The sequence below is a fragment of the Lepus europaeus genome, chromosome 12 (genome assembly GCF_033115175.1).
Source record: "Lepus europaeus isolate LE1 chromosome 12, mLepTim1.pri, whole genome shotgun sequence".
In the NCBI taxonomy this organism is placed as follows: Eukaryota; Metazoa; Chordata; class Mammalia; order Lagomorpha; family Leporidae; genus Lepus; species Lepus europaeus.
Genome location: NC_084838.1, coordinates 79,990,966 through 80,012,465, shown reverse-complemented (window position 1 = coordinate 80,012,465; position 21,500 = coordinate 79,990,966). Strand labels below are relative to the sequence as shown.

At 37.6% G+C, this 21,500-nt stretch overlaps 1 protein-coding gene across 1 annotated transcript in view; it reads right to left on the bottom strand.

Annotated features, from left to right (window-relative positions):
• The window catches only part of TMC1 (transmembrane channel like 1), a 539,504-nt gene that overhangs the window by 149,895 nt on the left and 368,109 nt on the right, over positions 1-21,500 (bottom strand). Inside the window, exon 5 of the mRNA XM_062208413.1 lies at positions 9,641-9,685. Coding sequence (XP_062064397.1) covers positions 9,641-9,685 — 45 coding nt within the window. The remainder of the gene's footprint in view (positions 1-9,640; positions 9,686-21,500) is intronic.

The window sequence follows — 21,500 nt, the reverse complement described above, 5'->3', positions numbered from 1 at the left end:
GTGGACTAAGACCCAACACTAAACACAATAATTCAATTCTAGTACTATTAACTTATGATTTTAGACTTTAATATCCTACATTAGTTAAAGATCAAAATTATCTTCAAACATAGCAGGAATTAAAGTATATCACAGTTTTTAAAATCAAGGAAAATAGATATACAAAAGATCCACAAGACAAAAAGCAATGAATAAAATGGCAATAGTAAATTATTTATTATAAAAATAATCATAAAGAATTTGAATGGATTTTTTTTAAAAAGGTCAAGATCTTACTATCTGATAACTACAATGAACTCACTTTGGATTTAAGGGCACACTGGGGTTAAAAATGAAAGAATAGAAAAAGTCATACAAATGGTAACCAAAAGATAGAAGGGGTGGCTATAATTTTTAAAAAAAGATTCATTCATTTGTTTATTTGAAAGTGCAAGGTGGGGATAGAAGGGGGACAAAGAGAGACATAGAGAAAATAGACAGATTGATCTTCCATGTGCTGGTTTACTCCCCAAAGGGCTGCAAAAGCCAGGGCTGGGCTAGAGCAAATTCAGGAGCCAGGAACTCCATTACGGTCCCCAACATGCATGGCAGGTACAAGTACTCTGGGCCCCCCTCTGTTGCTTTTCCAGGTGCATTATTAGAAGGAAGCTGGATCAGAAGTGCAGCAGCTGGGACTCAAACTTGCATTCCAATATGGGATGCTAACATTGTACATGGTGGCTTAACATGTTGCATCACAATGCTAACACAATGGGGTAGCTATACTTGTATCAGATAAAATTACTTTAAGTCAAGAATTATAATAAGAGATAAGAAAGAACATTATATACTAATAAAAGGGTAAATTCACATTCACCAGAACACATCACTATTATAAATATACATCTAATGCCAGAGCACCCAAATATATACATATATATATATTTATAAATTTATATATATTTACACATATATAAAGTTAATATTAACAACTAAAGGGGAGAAGAAACAGAAATACTGTCATAGCAAGAAACTTCTACACTCTATATTCAGTAATGGATGGAAGTTCTAGAAAGAAAATAAATACGGACACAGAAGACTTAAACAATATTATAGACCAAATAGACATAATATATTATATAAATATGTATTTTTGGACTAACATGTAATTTCTTCTGGTAAAATACTTATTTTTGTTATTCAAAAAAACAACCCTTATTTTAAATATTTATCTATTTATTATCTGAAAGTCAGAGTTACAGAGAGAGAGGATAAGGCAGAGAGAGGAACCATCTATCTGCTGGTCACTTCCCAAGTAGTCACAACTGCTGGGGCTGAGCCAGGCCAAAGCCATGAGCCTGAAGATCCATCCAGGTCTCTCAGATGGGTGGCAGGGGCCCAAGCACTAGGGCCATCTTCAGCTGCTTTCCCAGGCACATTAGCAGGGAGCTGAATCAAAAGTGGTACAGCAGGAACTCAAACCAGCATCCATATGGGATACTGGCATTGTAGGTGGTGGCTTAACCTGTTACACCACAGTGACAGCCTTCCAAAAACAATTTTTAATGAATTTAAGAATACTGAGGGGCTGGCGCTGCAGAACAGTGGATTAAAACCCCAGGCTGCAGCACCGGCATCTCATATGGGCACTGGTTCAAGTCCCAGCTTCTCCTCTTCTGATCCAGCTCTCTGCTATGGCCTGGGAAAGCAGTAGAAGATGGCCTATCTCCTTGGGCCCCTGCACCCATGTAGGAGACCTGCCCTGCACCCATGTAGGAGACCTGGAAGAAGCTCCTGGCTCCTGGCTTCACATCAGCTCAGCTCTGGCTGTTGCGGTCATTTGGGGAGTGAACCAGTGGAATGGAAGACCTCACTCTCTCTCTGGCTCTATACTCTCTGTAACTGCTCTTTCAAACAAATAAAGTAATTCTTTTTAAAAAAGAATATTGATATCATTTCAAGTATTTTTTCTCCCAAAGGGATGAAACTAGAAGTTTATAGAAGAAAAACTGGAAAAGTAACAAATATGTGGAAATTAACACACTCTGAACTAATGGGTCAAAGAAGAAATCAAAAGGAAAATTACAAATATCTTATGACAAATGAAAATGAAACAAAACATACTAAAGCTTATGTGATGCAGCAAGCAGTGCAAAGCATAAAGTTTATACCATTAACACCAACATTATATAAGGAAAAAGTTCCAATGAAATCTTACGCATTACAGAACTAAAAGCAACAACAATAACAACACAACAAACTAAGGCAAAGTTAACAGAAAGGAAATAACAAAGATCATAGCATAAATACATGAAACAGACACTAGAAATACAATAGAAAAAATAATGAAATTAAGAGGATGGCCTCTGCTGACTGAACCCGCCAGTTTCTGAATGCACTTGCAAGGGCTACAGCAACTTCTACCTACTTATGTCCAAAAAGGCATCCATCCTTTTCAATTTTATTGATGAATTTGAGGAGAATTACATTCAATCTGTAGTCACTTAGTAGAATTCACCAGTGAAGCCATTAGATGCTGGAGTTTTCTTGTTGAGAATTTCTTGCTTATTGATTTAATCCCCTTATTATATTAGAGGTCTGTTCATACTTCCCGTTTATTTCATGATTCATTCTTGGTAGGTTTTGCTTCCAGGAATTTGTCCACTTCTTCAAGTTTATCCAATTTCTTTGTCTTTAGTTATTCATAGTAATTTCAAAGGATCTTTTACTTCTGTAACATCAGTTGTTATGTGTCTTTCATTTTTTATTTTATTTAGCTGTATCTTCTTATTTTAGCAAAGTTTTTTCAATTTTATTAAACTTCAGAAACTCAACTCTTAACCCATTTGTCAATATTGGCTGTGATTGCCTGTGCCTCCTGGGTTTTTTTCCAAGAACTCTTTGCCTATGCCTTACAAGGTTTCCAAAATGTCCTCTAATAATTTGATGACATTGAGTGGTAGGTTTAGGTCTTTAATCCATTTGGAGTGGATTTTTGTGTAACGTGTAAGGTAGGGGTCTTGCTGCATACTTCTCACATATGGAGATCCAGTTTTCCCAGCACCATTTGTTGAAGAGACTTTCCTTGCTCCAAGAATTTATTTTAGTTTCTTTGTCAAAGATAAGTATGTTGTAGATGTGTGGGTTGATTTCTGGATTTTCTATTCTGTTCCATTGGTCTATCCATCTGTTTTTGTACCAGTACCAGGCTGTTTTTATTATAACTTTCCAGTAGTATGTCTTGAAATCTGGTATTTTGATGCCTCTGGCTTTGTTTTTGTTTTATATGATTAAAGGCTTCCATAGCCTTGGAAACTCATGACTAGAGCCTAGGGAGATTACTGACGCCATAAACAAGAGTGTCAAATTGTTAAATCAACAACAGGAGTCACTGTGTACTTATGTCTCATGTGGGATCTGTCCTTAATGTGTTGTCCAATGTGAAGTGATGCTATAACTAGTACTCAAACAGTATTTTTACACTTTGTGTTTCTGTGTGGGTGCAAACTGATGAAATCTTTACTTAGCATATACTGAATCAATCTTCTGTATATAAAGATAATTGAAAATGAAAAAAAAAACTTGGTGTTAAATTGGAAATTGCATAGAAAATTAACCAATTTTTAAAAAAATATCATGCAGGATCTCTGTCCTTAATGTGCTGTACACTGTGATTTAATGCTATAACTAGTACTCCAGCATTATTTTTCACTTTGTGTTTCTGTGTGGGTGCAAACTGTTGAAATCTTTACTTAATATATACTAAACTGATCTTTTGTATATAAAGAGAATTGAAAATGAATCTAGATGTGAATGGAAGGGGATAGGGAGCAGGAAAGGGGAGGGTTGCGGGTGGGAGGGAAGTTATGGGGGGGAAGCCATTGTAATCCATAAGCTGTACACTGGAAATTTATATTCATTAAATAAAAGTTAAAAAAAAAGAAGCTTCTGTACTGCAAAAGAAGCACTCAGCATAGTGAAAAGACAGCCTTCAGAATGGGAGAAATTATTTGCAAACTATACAACTGATAAAAGATTAATAACCAGAATATATAAAGAAATCAAGAAATTCAACAAGAACAAAACAAACTACCCTGTTAAGAAATGGGGGGGGGGGGCAGGAAAAAAAAAAGAAATGGGGAAAGGACTTACACAGGCATTTTTCAGATGAGGAAATCCAAATGGCCAACACACAAATGAAAAAATGTTCAGGATCATTAGCTGTCAGGGAAATGCAAATCAAAACCAAAATGAGGTTTCACTTCACCGGGTTAGAATGGCTTTCATACAGAAATCAAAGAAAAACAACAAATTCTGGTGAGGATGTAGGGAAAAGGTACCCTAATCTTACTGTTGGTGTGAATGTAAACTAGCACAGCCACTGTGGAAGACAGTATGCAGATACTCAGAAATCTGAATACAGTCCTAACACTTAACCCAAACATCCCACTCTTGGGAATTTACCCAATGGGAATGAAAACAGCATGTGAAAGAGTTATCTTTACTCCCATGTTTATTGCAGCTCAATTCACAATAGCTAAGATATAGAATCCACCCAAATGCCTGTCAACTGAAGACTGGATAAAGAAATTATGGGAAATGGACACCACACACACAGTGGTAAGAAAAATGAAATTCTGTCATTTGCAACAAAATGGATGAAACTGGGAAACATCATTTTTAGTGAAATAAGCCAGTCTCAAAAGGACAAATACCATATGTTCTTCCTGACTTGTGATAACTAATAGAATAACTAAAAAGTAATCTATACAAGTAAAATTAACACATTGTGATACAATGACTTTGAACAGCCCTTGTTGAACTCCTTACTTAGTATAAAGTTAATCATTTGTGTATAAAGTTAATTGAAAATAGATCTTAGTAAGAAATAAGGATTTGAATAGAAGATGGAGGAGGAAGAGGGGTGGCAGTGTGGGTAGGAGGGCAGGTAGCATGGAAGAATCTCTATGTTCCTAAAGTTATATTTATGAAAAGCATGAAGTTTGTATTCCTTAAATAAAATGTTTTGGGGGAAAAAATAAAGTATATAGGACTGTGTTGATTACATGCAAATATTATGCTATTTTATATAAGAAATTTGAATATCCCATGGATTTTGGTGTCTAATGGGGTCTTGGAACCAATCCATTGCAGGTACTGAGGTACAATGTTAGTTAACAATGCTATATTGGGTACTGGTACAGAAACAGATGGATAGACCAATGGAACAGAATAGAAACACCAGAAATCAATCCAAACATCTACAGCCAAATTATATTTGATCAAGGATCCAAAACAAATCCCTGGAGCAAGGACATTCTATTCAATAAATGGTGCTGGGAAAATTGGATTTCCACATGTAGAATCATGAAGCAAGACCCCTACCTTTCACCTTACACAAAAATTCACTCAACATAGATTAAAGACTTAAATCTACGACCTGACACCATCAAATTATTAGAGAGCATTGGAGAAACCCTGCAAGATATAGGTACTGGCAAAGACTTCTTGGAAAAACCCCAGAAGCACAGGCAGTCAAAGCCAAAATTAACATTTGGGATTGCATCAAATTGAGAAGTTTCTGTACTGTAAAAGAAACAGTCAGGAAAGTGAATAGGCAACCAACAGAATGGAAAAAAATACGTGCAAACTATGCAACAGATAAAGGGTTGATAACCAGAATCTACAAAGAAATCAAGAAACTCCAAAACATCAAAACAAACAACCCACTTGCGAGATGGGCCAAGGACCTCAATAGACATTTTACAAAAGAGGAAATCCAAATGGCCAACAGACACATGAAAAAATGTTCAAGATCACTAGCAATCAGGGAAATGCAAATCAAAACCACAATGAGGTTTCACCTCACCCCGGTTAGAATGGCTCACAATCAGAAATCTACCAACAACAGATATTGGAGAGGATGTGGGGGAAAAGGGACACTAACCCACTGTTGGTGGGAATGCAAACTGGTTAAGCCACTATGGAAATCAGTCTGGAGATTCCTCAGAAACCTGAATATAACCCTACCATACAACCCAGCCATACCACTCCTTGGAATTTACCCAAAGGAAATTAAATTGGCAAACAAAAAAGCTGTCTGCACATTAATGTTTATTGCAGCTCAATTCACAATAGCTAAGACCCGGAACCAACCCAAATGCCCATCAACAGTAGACTGGATAAAGAAATTATGGGACATGTACTCTATAGAATACTATACAGCAGTCAAAAACAATGAAACCCGGTCATTTGCAACAAGTTGGAGGAATCTGGAAAACATTATGCTGAGTGAATTAAGCCAGTCCCAAAGAGACAAATATCATTTGTTTTCCCTGATCGGCAACAACTAACTGAGCACCAAAGGGGAAACCTGTTGAAGTGAAATGGACACTATGAGAAACAGTGACTTGATCAGCTCTTGTCCTAACTGTTGATGTACAATGTAATACTTTATCCATTTTAGTATTTTTTTTTGTTCTACTACTATTGGTTGAACTCTGTAATTAACACACAATTATTCTTAGGTGTTTAAATTTTAACTGAAAAGTGATCCCTGTTAAATATAAGAGTGGGAAAAAGAGAGGGAGGAGATGTACAATTTGGGACATGCTCGATCGGACTTGCCCCAAATGGTGGAGTTAGAAACGTGCCAGGGGATTCCAATACAATCCCATCAAGTTGGCATGTACCAATGTCCAAGTGATCATTTTCAGTTCACAGTTGATCACACTGATAGGTCTAAGAGTCAAAGGGATCACACAAACAAGACTAGTGTCTGCTAATACTAACTGATAGAATCAAAAAGGGAGAGAATGATCCAACATGGGAAGCGGGAGACACAGCAGACTGATGTCCTAAATAGCACTCTGGCCTCAGAATCAGCCCTTAAGGCCTTCAGATCTGGCTCAAGAGCCCATGAGAGTATTTTAGGCATGGAAAGCCAAGACACTCTGGAAAAAAAAAAAGAAGAAGAAGAAGAACTAAATGAAAGATCTCTGCAAGTGAGATCCCAGTGGAAAGAACGGGGTCATCAAAGAAGGAGGTACCTTTCTCTGAAGGGAGGAGAGAACTTCCACTTTGATTATGACCCTGTCGGAATAAGATCGAAGTCTGCAAACCCTAAAGGCTTCCATAGCCTTGGAAACTCATGACTAGAGCCTAGGGAGATTACTGACGCCATAAACAAGAGTGTCAAATTGTTAAATCAACAGGAGTCACTGTGTACTTACGTCTCATGTGGGATCTGTCCTTAATGTGTTGTCCAATGTGAAGTGATGCAATAACTAGTACTCAAACAGTATTTTTACACTTTGTGTTTCTGTGTGGGTGCAAACTGATGAAATCTTTACTTAGTATATACTGAATCGATCTTCTGTATATAAAGATAATTGAAAATGAAAAAAAAAACTTGGTGTTAAATTGGAAATTGCATAGAAAATTAACCAATTTTTAAAAAAATATCATGCAGGATCTCTGTCCTTAATGTGCTGTACATTGTGATTTAATGCTATAACTAGTACTCCAGCATTATTTTTCACTTTGTGTTTCTGTGTGGGTGCAAACTGTTGAAATCTTTACTTAATATATACTAAACTGATCTTCTGTATATAAAGAGAATTGAAAATGAATCTTGATGTGAATGGAAAGGGAGAGGGAGCGGGAGAAGGGAGGGTTTTGGGTGGGAGGGAAGTTATGGGGGGGGGGGGAGCCATTGTAATCCATAAAAGATAATAAAAAAAGAAACAATATTCAACAAATAGGTATATTCTATTTACTTAAAAAAAACAATGCTATATTGTACACTTAAAATTTTTTTATGAGGGTAAGAGTAGATTTCATAATATGAGCTCTTAGCACAGTAAAAAAAAAAATTAGTATAGCTATTAAAGACTTAACACTAATTTAGGCTAAATATTTTTTTTTATTTTTTATTTCATAATTGTGAATTTACAAAGTGCAAATTTTGTATTGTTGTGGCATCCCTCCCCAACCTCCCTCCCTCCCGTGGCCCTCCCCTTTCCCTCTCCCATCCTGCCCTTTATCGAGTTTCATTTTCAATTACCTTCATATACTGAAGATCAACTTAGTATACACTAAGCAAGGTAGGCTAAATATTTTTTTTAAAAAACTCTCTACCTAATGACAGAGACCATACATTCAATGCACACGGAACATTCACCAGAATAAATCACATTCTGGGCCATAACACAAGTCTCAATTCACGGAATCATACACGGCACAGTTTTAATTATAGTGGAATGAAATTTAAAAATGGGTTTTAAGAATTTTCAAAAGGCAATAATAGATTTATGTAATTGAGAAGAATCTAGAAATAAATTTACTTGATGTCATTTTTAAAAAAGATAAAACTAATAAACTTGCATGCTTTGCCATGGATGAATTGTGTATCATTAACATTATCTCTTACTCTCTAGAAAAAAAAAAAGTTTTAGCCAGTACCACGGCTCAATAGGCTAATCCTCCTCCTTGCGGCGCCAGCACACCGGGTTCTAGTCCCGGTTGGGGCGCCAGATTCTATCCCGGTTGCCCCTCTTCCAGGCCAGCTCTCTGCCATGGCCCGGGAGTGCAGTGGAGGATGGCCCAAGTGCTTGGGCCATGCACCCCATGAGAGACCAGGATAAGCACCTGGCTCCTGGCTTCGGATCAGCACGGTGTGCCGGCCACAGTGCGCTGGCCGCAGCAGCCATTGGAGGGTGAACCAATGGTAAAAGGAAGACCTTTCTCTGTCTCTCTCTCACTGTCCACTCTGCCTGTCAAAAAAAAAAAAAAAAAAAAAAAAAGTTTTCAGTGCTTTAACTAATTTCCAAATATTCCAATTCTAAAAAATACTATTTCATGGTTGCCTACTGAATGCAGAATTGTGTAAAATGTTACCTTTAGAATGGACTCAATTCAGTTAAGTTATGGTGTGCAGAATCTATGTCAGACTCAGAGGTTTTCATGTAGGAGGCAACCACTTAATGCAAGCAGTTGTCATTGTGAGCATTCAGTGGCTGCCGTGTTGTGCTCAGGGTGTTAAACTGATAGCCTCAGTGTTCCTCTAACTGAACTCTTCTTTAGATATTGTTTTTGTTTCTTTTTACAAAATTACAGCTTTTGCTCATATAATGGTCTTTCTCATATTTCTATCCTTGAGTGGTCTGGGTGCTTGTCAGGGGTGAATTCAGGCTTTTCAGCTAAACCTACGCAAAGTAAAAACAATGGAACAATTTGGAGAAAACAAACATACATTTGGTACAAAAGAATATGGTCATTCATTTTAGTTGAAGTACCTGGTCAGTTCAGTCAAAATTGCCAATCTGTTACATTTTATAGATGCAGTCTTAGAGTAAGCTTTTTGAGCCAAAAGTTTTTCCAGGGAAAATAAGAGAGAAATAAAAAGCAAATAGTTTTCTGCACTACCGTCTACTTTGCCATGAACAATTTATATATTGGGAGGATGGGTATGTGTGCCAATGGAATAGAATCTAGAATGGGGATTCGGTTTGCTGGAGCTGATCTCTTTTGTCAGACCATAAAAAAATCATCCACATATGCTCCTTTGCTTTTATGTGGTTGTTCAAACCCAAACTATAAGGGGTTGAATTTAGTGGTATTCTACAAGAAACATATGCCAGGGAGGCCCATCTCTACTTACTTGAACTTTCTTCAGTATCATCTTTTTCCTCCACTTGGATTTGTACTGTTGAAGAAAGAAAGCATAGCAAATTTAAATGTCTATACAATAGTTAGTATTTTTTACTTTCAATATGTTCACCATAGTGTTTTTGCATAGTTAAAAAAATCCAATATGCATGTCAAAATGAGCATTGTTTATTAGAGATATGTATTTATATCCCCTTCAATAATTCTGTGAAAAAAATCCATAGTTTTCTTGTCTATGGGAATTTGCAAAATATATCATATATAATTCTGTTAGTTCAATACAAAATAATTTCAATCAAGGTCAGCATTGTGGCATAAGAAAAATAAAACCTTCAACCAAAATCAATACTATACAACAGTAAATAGATTTGGGATTTTGGGGTCATTTCATTTTATGGAACTGAGTTATTAAGAACTATTTTCACATGCACAAACAAATTTGTTTGGGGCTGGTGCCACAGCTCACTAGGCTAATCCTCCTCCTGTGGTGCAAGTACCCAGGGTTCTAGTCTCTGTTGGGGTGCCAGATTCTGTCCTAGTTGCTCCTCTTCCAGTCCAGCTCTCTACTGTGGCTCAGGAAGGCAGTGGATGATGGCCCACGTGCTTGGGCTCTGTACCCGCATGGGAAACCAGGAGGAAGCACCTGGCTCCTGGCTTCAGATCAGCACAGTAACCTGGCAGTAGCGGCCATTTTGGAGGTGAACCAATGGAAAGGAAGACCTTTCTCTCTGTCTCTCTCTCTCTCTCTCACTGTCTAACTCTGCCTGTCAAAAACAAACAAAGACAAATTTGTTTGATAGAACCAAATAGAGAGCAATTCATTCAAATCACATTTATCAAGCATTAAAATATCATTTGAAAAATTCTTAAAGTAGGATCTCTGCTGTTTCAATTATTTCTAATTGTATTATATTGATACAGTCCAAATTTCCCACTATATGACTCACCTTGACAATGTGGAGACAAGTGATTTTACAATTCTTTCCAATCCAAAGAACAATTCCTCTTCATCCCTCACTCCAAAATGATTCAGTATCATTTTTTAAAATTGTTCCATTTTTATAAAGGAATATAAAGGTTTTCTTTTTAAATTTTTTTACTTGAGAGGTAGAGAGGCAAAGAGACAGTGGCAGACAAAGACAGAGCTTCCATCTGCTGGTAAACGTGCTGGTTCACTCCTCAAATACCTGCAACGGCCGGCACTGGGTCGGAGCAAAGCTGAGAGGTCTCAATCCAGATCTCTCATATAACAACAGGAAGCCGATTACTCAAGCCAGAGTCTACATAGGCAGGAAGTTGGAATCAGGACCCACCAGTGGAACTTAGACTCAGGTTCTCTGCTGTGGTAGCAGACATCTTAACTAGTAGGCCAAACTCTCACTCCTGACTTTTATAACATTTTAGTGGGAAAGTAATATGGAAAAAATATATTAATTAGTAGATATTTTTTCCTTTGTCAACCTAATGTTCCTTTGTTGTCTGTCAACAGAGATGGCTCTATAACTGACCTAGGTAAAAATTAAAGTAGATTGTTTCTTAAAACCCAAATCCTAGAAATTTATTTATAAAATAATAATTTTGTATTTTTATTTAAGGTAGAATGGCATGTCAAAAGAATAAAGATGGCAAACATTGCTGTGAATAGGGGAAACAATTTCTGGTTTTGTTTCTGCCTGTACAGTGTCAAAGGTCATTTTTCACAACTTGACAGGCATATTGAAAAGGCAACACATGCCAAGAGTGCAAATTCTATTCACTAAGCAGATTATTGTGAAAGTTCTTTTTGCCTTTACATAGCATCTGCATAAAAATTCTTAAGATATGCAAAATGTTATCATTCAACATCAGCCATGGAATGTGAACACAAATGTTCTTTTGTTCAGAGTGGGCATAGTTGGTTGTAATTGATTCTGCCCAGGACAAAGATTTTTATGTCACTACTGAGAGTTTCCAATAATGTTCTAAGAAGATATTCTACATTCTATAATAGGTCTTTTATCTGCAATTAATGCCACCACCAAGCTGCTTCAAAGAAAAATACTGTAGGAAGACATTTTAATGATGTAAGATAAACCTTGGAGCCAGGTCTTATCCATATGCATGATATAGGAACAACTGAGAAAAAAATAGTTAACACTGACCCACAACCTCTTGTGCGACAAGTTTAGCCAAGGCAAATTATAGATACATTTCTGCACAAAATAATATGCTGATTTGTAAAGATCAGCTCACTGTAATGTAATTAAATAAAGTCAATTAAATAGAGTAGGAAGAATTACTAAAACATAAGCAAATCTTTAGGAAGAATTATATATTCAAAAAGAAAAGCAAAAGAAGCAAATATCCCAAGCCAAGGAAATAAGCAACAATACAGTTTTCTCTAATAACTAGAGGAGGGAAAAAGCAGGGCTGGAGTCAAGGATCACCTTCTCTGAGACAGAAAGGACAGTCATAGATGACAACTAAGTGTGGACACCCATATCCCATATGTAAGTGCCAGTTAAATTCCCTCTTCTTTGCTTATGATCCTGCTTCCTGCAACTGGATCCTGAGAGGCAGTAGATGATAGCCCACAAGGAAGAAGACCCAGGTGGAGTTTCCAGCTCCTAGCTTCTGTTTGATCCAGACTGCTCTGTTGCAGGCATTTGGCAAGTGACTTGGAAGACTTCTTTCTCTTTTTCTCTTTCTATATCTCCCTCTCTGTCACTCTGCTCTTCAAAATAAACATAAATAAACGTTAAAATAAAATGTTTATTAAAAATATTGGTGAACAATAGTGGTGGCAAACACAGAACCAAGACACATGTCTGATTTCCAAGTGACGCAATGAAGAGTGTTGCAGAAAGGGTCTATTCCCTCCTTTTGAATTGGCTTTCCGTAGTGATATTGGTTGGTGCATGATCATCTCCATAGTCCCATTAGGAGTCTCTCATCTCAACCATATTCCTCTGTCCAAGGACCATTTTTCTTAGGCATTGTGATAATAATTGTTATTTTCCTTGGTTCAAAACCTTAACAAGGCATCACCAACATCAATAACTAAGTAGCAGCAGTATGACTAGGAGATATAAGACTCTACTAAGATTTCAAACCAAGTTTTAACAGAATAATATTTGGCCTGAAGACTATACACTGGTCTGTATCTCCTTCAACTCAAAGCAGTGCTAAAGAAGAAACACACGAACAACTTTCCAGACAAAAGCTTATGCAAAGAAATAACTTAGAATATTTAATCCTGAGAATCAGACTGCCTTTCCTTTCTGAGACAATCTTTGAGGGGCTATCACTGTGAGGGGGTAGATGGACTAATAGGCAGTTAGGTCGGTCCTGGTCAGAATGAAGGAAGAGGAAGTCTCTCAGAGACTGCAAAATGCATGCTTCTCCTCAAAAGCTTCCTTTAGCAAGAAAAAATGTTGATCACACTCCTCTGAGTTTCCAGTTTTATCATGAAAATAGCAAGGAAGTAGTGATTTCACCCTTTTATTTACCATGAAAACAGACAATTCCACCCTTCTGATGGCTTTTGTTTGTTTTATCATGAGCAATCTAGAAAGGATTATGATTCCAGCCTTTTTCCGGGATTTATCCCCACCCTCTGATTGATAGTTAGCTGTTGTTCTATCCCCCCTCCTCCCACTCAACTCCAAAATCATGTTTAAAAGATTCGACCATCATAGCTTCTTGGTCTGCCTCTCTTGCAGCCCTCCTCCTGGCTACTGTGGTAGGTGTCTGACCTAAACGTATCTTGCTTTTTCACTGCCTTATCTGCATGGAAATTCTTTCACCTGAGACAAGAACCAAGGTCCCCTTTTTTCGCCACTATTTTACTCTTAAGATCACCATCTTAATAGTTCCCAGGAGCTTATTTTCAATCATAGGACACTCCCCCTACACACACACACACACCTCACAGGAACAACATGGTTTGGTGGCTCTTCAAATCCAATTGACCAACTACTTTAAAAATAATCTTCTTTCTTGGGAATGATGAGAGGACAGTGAAGGGACAAGAGGTCTGTCAAACTCTGAGACAGCAAGCTGAACTATGAATACGAATTCTGAAGAGAAGAGAAAGCAATAGGAGTAGATGAAGTCCCAGGCAATCCAGAGCTTCCTTTCATGCAAATAGATTCAGTAATTAAAAACAGTAAATGGAAACAACAGCCAAGTGTCACATGTCAGAGACAAAAGAGTACTTCAGAAAAGTGAATTCTGTTGTGGGCCTTCTTATTTAATTTAAAGCACTGAAAGCAGTTTGTGATTCTTCAGCATCAAGAGTGACTACTGGCTAGAGCAGTTGAATGGTGCTACCTTGTCCTCTGACTCTTGAATGAATGCTAGTTGTACCAGGCTATTATTTTAGAAACAGAAAATTTATGTATCCAATTAGTATTTATTGTGCACCCACAAAGGTATATAAAGCAAATGTTTTGTGGTGAGAGTTTGTAGATTGGAAAATACAACTGCCTTTGAAATCGGACAAGACCCCCTAAAATTTACACTGAAATGTGGCCCCTTAAAGTTCCCTAGAAATGCTATCCTGGGGTGCCATATGTGCTACCGGAATTTGGGGTGCCTTACGATTTCACCACGGGCTTATTACTAAATCCCCAATATTAATAAGCCCAAGAGGGTTCTTGCCTAATATCTAGAGAAGAATTCTAAATACCGGCACAGATAAATGAGGCAGCATGGTACATTTTAAGCTTTTATTTAGTGAGAAAGGTGCATAGGAGAGTGAGAGCTTTATTTAAGAGAGAGAGGTGAATGGGGGTTCATACCGAGCACCAGGAACCAGCCACATGGAAGAGCATCTAGGCTAGGAAGCCTAGAGCACATGGCCCGAAGGCCATGCAGCCTGGAGGCGCGGGGCTACAGCAAGTCCCTTCCTAGCAAGATGCCAGGGAAAAAGAGCAGGCCAGGCTGCACTGTGTCCGGGCTTTTAACCTACTCCAAAGGGGAGTGGTTAATTAACCTGATTGGCTGGTGGGCACCCAGGTGTGGCCAGGTAGGGGAATGAGGCCGCACAGGGGCGTGGCAAGTTACAGAAGAGATGATTCGACGTCCATCAACTTCCCTTAGGATTAAGGGATGGAGTCTCTGAGAGGGGAATGAAGTGGGCAGGCATATAGGTTAAAATCCATTAGGTTTGTGAGCTGGAAGGCCACGCCTTCGCCACACCCCTGTGTGTCCTCATCCCCATACCTGGCCAGACCTGGATGCCCACCAGCCAATCAGGTTAATTGACCACTCCCCTTTGGAGTAGGTTAAAAGCCTGGGGCATAGTGTGTCCAGCCCGGCTCTTTTTCCCTGGCATCTTGCTAGGAAGGGGCTTGCTGTAGCCCTGTGCCTCCAGGGCGCATGGCCTTCGGGCCATGTGCTCTAGGCTTCCTGGCCTACATGTTCATCCACGTGGCTGGTTCCTGGTGCTCGGTATGAACCCCTATTCAGCTCTCTCCCCTAAATAAAGCTCTCACTCTCCTAAATAAAAGCTTAAAACATACCACGCTGCTTCGTTTATCTGTGCCAGTATTTAGAATTCTTCTCAGAATATTAGGCAAGAACCCTCTTGGGCTTATTAATATTGGGGATTTAGTAATAAGCCCGTGGTGAAATCGTAAGGCACCCCAAATTCCGGTAGCACATGTGGCACCCCAGATAGCATTTCTAGGGAACTTTAAAGGGCCACATTTCAGTGTAAATTTTAGGGGGTCTTTTCTGATTTCACCTTTAAAGTCTTGCTTGCTAACTGATGCAAAGAATGACTTTATCTCAATGAGGCTGGAGAATAGGTTGGCTACTTGGGCTGTAGCAAGTTTATTAAATAAGCTATGATTATTAGGTTTCTTTGTGTTTATTCTCAAAATTTCTTTTTATGTGTAAAGAAGTGAATATTGGCCATTTTCAAACAAATTGGTTGTCTTTTTACCTTAGCACAAACTTCCATAACAGGGATGTTAATCTATGTCCTAACATTTCCAAATCTTAGCTAATAGGCCCATGTCATAAGTGTAGGATGTGAGAAAGAGAAAAATCAAGGTCAAGTCTATGGTTTTTGGCCTGGGATTATAAGAAAAGTACCTGGAAGACTGCAATGAGAATAACATAGGAAGAAGGGACTGAAGATTAGAATTCTAATTTGACATGTTGGATTTCAGATGCCTCTTTGATACCCAAGCATCACATTAGGTAGGTAGTTGAAAGGTCTGGGCTTGAAATATTAATTTGGAATTATTAGCATACAGATGGTATTTAATGTCACAACACGGGATGAGAGCACTGAGAAAATGAGTATAAACACAACAGGAAAAGGGAACTCCAAAACTGAGAGGACAGGAAGAAGAACACATCAAAAAGATTGAGAATGAGTAGCTAGTGAAGTAGGAGGAAAATAAGAGATTGTGGAAGGCAAATGATGTGCACCAAAGAGATTGAGAGATTGCTAAGAGACTTCTTATTAAGACTGAAAGTTGACCATTGGATCTGCCAATGTGGAGATCAAAGATGATCTTGAGATATACAGATTTAGGCCTGAATTTGCATGGCTTAAATGAGAATGGGTGATTTAGAACAAGAGATAGCTATTTAGAATGTTCTTACATACTGATGGAAAATACAATTAGAATGAGAAATTATTGATATAGATTATGATCATAGTGGATTATTATATCCCCTATAATGTTAAATTATACAAATAAGACTATTAATTCCTTTATTTCATTTTTACTACTTTTGGTTGTATTCCTGGGCTGTGCTTCCCTGAATAAGACTTTGTAAATAAACAATAATTTACTGATATACCCCTTGTTTATATTTGAGTCTGTTACATAGCAATTCAAATGTATAGAGTTAAAGATTAAGGAAGGGAGAAAAGAATAGAGGAAAAGAGAAGTGGGGAGAAGTAAGGAGAGAAAGGGGAGAATACAACAAAGGAAATTAAAAGAGGAAAAATTGTGTAAGAATTATAGTAAACAGTAATGAAAAAGGATAAATAGGAAGAAAAAAATCACATTTCTGTTTTTGTCATGCATTATACATATTGTATGCTTTGTATATTTATATATTAGCTGTCTCTTACTGTCTACCTATAGTGAATTTGCTCAAGGATTCCCTGAAGACAGTGCAATCTGTGAATGCTCAAATCCCATATACAAAATGGTATAGTATTTGGCTAGAATCTTTGCATATCCTCCCATATAGTTCAAATTACCTTGAGATTACTTATACTACCTAATATAATGTAAATCCTAGGCAAATAGGTGTTAAGCTGTATTACCTAGAGAATAGTGACAAGAAACCAAGTCAGTTCAGTAGAGATGAATTTTTTTCTGATTACATTCAATCCACAGTTAAATCCATGAATGCAGAACCCACAGATACAAAAAGTCGAGTGCATTTATGTTTATATAAATTAATTTTATACATATAAAATATTATGAGGTCTAAATTCACATAATAGTATTCCATATTTTAAAAACACATCAGGTTAACAAAAAGTATATCATTTTGTCAGCTATTTTGACTATTAATATTTTACTTTAACAAGAATTTGAACGTGAGGAGCTAGAAAATATAAATAAAATAGTCTATTTTTAAGATGTATATTCCAAAGAAAAATTTCCTTATTTTATAAAGAAGGAAAGTTATGAACCCTTTAGTAACCACATAAAATCTCTTCCTTCAAGAGAAAAAAAGAGAAAAAAGGGAATACAGACAAATTAAGCCATAAAAATAAGCTATTTTTTTTAAAGTTTCTTTAAAATGCACTACCCAAGGTAACCATTTGGCCTAGTGGTTTATATGCCAGTTAAGGTGCCTGAATCCTGAGTCCTGTGCATGGGTTCAATACCTGCCTGTGGCTTCTGACTTCAGCTTCCTGCTGATGCAGACTCTAGGAGGCAGCAGTGACAACTCAGATCACTGGGTTCCTGCCATCCATACGGGAGACCTGGATTGAGTTACTAGCTCCTCACCTCCTCACCTCAGCCCTACTCCTGGCTTTCGCCTAGCCCAGTTCTGACCACTGGGGGCATTTGAGGAGTGAATCAGAGGATGGGAGTGAGTTCTCTCACTCTCCTTTTCCTTCTCTGTCAAATAAATATAGTTCTCATATCTAACAAATATCTTAATAACCCTATAAACTTTAATATGTTTTTAAAAATTCTCAGGAGTGGGAAACACAGAATAAGATCACACTTAAATATCATCAAAGTATCTGGGGAAAAGATTTATTCTGACAGACCTAGGCTGACATTCTTCCTGAAACCAAGCTACTACCTTAAATGCAGGTGCCAAATACCATCAGGTTCTAGTCTCCAATGGTCTCCCAGCCCCCCTCCAATTAGCTTACAGTGTTTTTGCCTTGTCTTTTTGATATAAAATCAATGACTTACTATAATTAACTCACTGGGGGCAGTGTTATGGTACAGCAGGTTAAACCACCTCCTGCAATGCCAACATCCCATATAAGAACTGGTCCATGTCCCAACTGCTCTATTTCTGATCCACTCTCTGCTAATAAGCCTAGAAAGAATGTGGAATATGCCACAAGTTCTTGGGCCCCTACCACTGTTGTGATAGACCTGGATGGAATTTTAGGCTCCTAGGTTAGGCCTGGCCCAGCCCCAGCCATGGCCATTTGGGGAACACATCAGCAGATGGAAGATCTCTGTCTCTGTCTCTGTCTCTCTCTCTCTATGTAACTCTGCCTTTCAAATAAATAAAATTTAAAAAAAATTAACTCATTGAATTGAGGGAGTGGTTCAGCTGGACTCATGAGGTCATTTGTTTCTCTAATAGATAGCATCTCCATGTTTGGTCTTTTCTTGAGGGATTTCTTTACCAGGAACTCTAAGCCCAATACAGGTTGTACCTACCTACCACCTGTATATAGTCCTCACACAGACTGAAACCCACTTTATAAAATAAAAATTCACTATAGGACACCATGTCACTGATCAATTGAAGGAAGTGTACGGGCACTACAGACCAACCAGGAACTTGGACATGAACCGAACATACACCTCTCAGCCCCCAACATCAGTCTGTAAGATCCTTCGGGGAGTCTGGGAATTAAATGGTAGTCGCCCAGTTCCTTGCACTATGCTCTGCAATGAGCACTTCCTTTCTTCCACTGCCTGAATGTCACAGATGGGCTTTACGCTCATCTGGAGAGAGCACTCAGTTTTAAGGGTTCTATAGCAACGCCAATCAGTTTTGAGGGTTATTATCTATCGCTTCAACATTTTTCTCATCTTTGTGAAGACAAGTTTTGAGAAAATCATGGGGCATACACATTAAAAAAATCCTAATGAAAACTTGTATAATAAATGCAAAAAAACTGATTATATTTTTAAACATCATAATATCTCAAAGATATGAAATAGTTAGTTTAAATCTCTGTGGTTTTAAAATTACAAAGTCAATAATAATTTTGGCTTTTGGTAGGATTCACCCATCCAAAAGAGGAGAGCAGGCACAAAATACAACTGTTAAAGTAGCTGTTCCCTTTCTAGATTATACTCACTTTTTGACAATTTATAGCCACCGTGAAGATGAGAATAAATAGTTGGTGATGCCTGCTTTATTAAAAACACAATATAAAACACTGTAGTTGCCAAATGGAACAGAATAGTCTGTGGAGAGACACATTTTACTATGAGGTCACAGAGAAATGACAGCTAACCCCAAGAAGAGCAGAATGAAAAAAGCAAAAAGATCCCTCTATCCATCTATCCTTTTATAAAGGAAATAAAATTTTTTATAGACATGAGGAGGGAAAGGGGATACACACCGTATTTTCTTGCACTTTTTCCTTCTGATTTTATTAGACACGAAATTATAATTAAACACAGGCTGAGCAAAGTGGATAACTGGTTTGTTTCCAGATTCTCCCACCCCTGAACTGAAAAGGCAAATATGAAATGCTGAAGCATAGTTCTTCCAATAGCGAATTACATGCCGGAGTATTTATAAGAGACTGTAATTAGGTATTTGGTGACACTGGCTCTCTACAAAAAGAACAAAAACAGTTCTTTCTCTATGTGGTTTGGAAGGTTGGCTTAACAAAGAACTATATATATTCAATAAATAAATAGCTATTTAGGTAGTCCTACAGAGCTTACTGTGGTTACAAACAAATAAGCGGTGAGTCTTGTTTTTTCTTTGCGTTCAGATTATTGCAGGGCAGGGGCATCTCTTATTTAATCATGCTGTCATAATATATTTTCAGAGTGTGAGCTCTCAGACTACAATTACCATCGTAAAGGGCAACCACTGTAAATAAGTGTTGTGAAGCCAAAATACATTATCATATGAGTTTTCTGGCTGAAACCTTTTATAGTAATAGGGTGACCAAATTAACAACATATGCAATATAAATATGTATTATAAGTCCTTAGCAGCTATGCTAATTTTCTTGGCTTACTTAGAACAAAAAAGAATCTTTCTGTCCTCCATAGCATTTCTGCAAAAAAAAAAAAAAAAGATGAGTAGTATTTGTTGTCAGGATCATGGATAAACAAAGAAATTTTAAAAAATGACTAAAGAATTTTGTAACAAATGAAAACAGGCAATTGTTCCCAGAACATAAAGAAGCGCTGGACAAACTCTGTATACATCTCTACACTTTCTTTGTAACACTGCTTTTGTTCACATCAGAGATGATAATTAGCATATACTAGCAAATGTTAATCAGTGTCTTCTAAAGAACAAAAGGCAATGGGGGCAAGGCAGACTCAGTGCACACAGTGGTGAGGGAAGGGCTGCAACCATGCAACCAGAGACAGAGACTGGGAAAGAAAAATTGAGAGCAATATGGGACTTGTGTTTATAGTTTCCTGATTTGGAAGATCTGCCCTCCTAAAAAACAGAAATAGCAAACAAGAATTAAATGGTTTAGTTCAATTTTTTATCTAAACAAAAAGCAAAAAGGAAAGGAAAATGTAACTCATTACAAACAATGAATCATTCTTTTTTTTTTTTTTTTTCCTGTTCAGCTGGGGAAAATCATACTTTGTAGGATATGCTACCCAGCTAAGACAATTAGTTAACATAGTCATCACTTAATGAAAAGGAATTTGAATTCTAGATGACCTCATGATGTAACAGAGGCTAAAATTACACCATTCTGAGGATTAGAAGGCCTGAGTAATGTAAGTCTGACCCTAGACCCCCTCCTTACTCTTTGATATTTTGTTTGCATTTCCCTGAAGCTTACGCACTTGGTCACAAGATGAGGACTGAAAGACGCTGACCACAAGAATAGGATCCAGTTATCTGTGGAACATTTGGGAAAACTCAGCCCCTACATACCTGCTACATGATTGCAGTCATGCAGTTAAATTTGGCTTCCTTGTATAAACTCTGAGTCACTTACATTTGGAAAGGTTGGATGTTAGGACACCAGGCCACCCCCTCTCTTCTTACTAGCATCCTCAGTACACTTTCTCCTCTTCTCTTCCTAAATCCTCCTCCTCTGAGTCACTGGCTTTCCTTGTTACAAGCACCTGATTTCAGGTTTGGTAACAAAGACTTAATAAGAATTGTGACCACCCAGTCTCAATTTTTTCTCTCTTGAAGATTCAGTTAAAAAATATGCAGGAAAACTAAACCTGTAAATTATTGGTATGTGGTCTGTATAGAATGTAGCATGTCTCGGGGATTCCAAGATGGTGCATTAGGGAACAATGTACTGTGCCAGGCTAGGGATAAACAGTAAAAAAAAAAAAAAAAAAAAAAAAAAAAAGTGTAGGAAGTGTATTCCCAAGGGAGAACTGGAGAAAAAAATTGCACTGGAAGTCCTACAAGAGGAAGAAGAATGCTGTGGACCTGTATGGAGGGTGCAGACACAC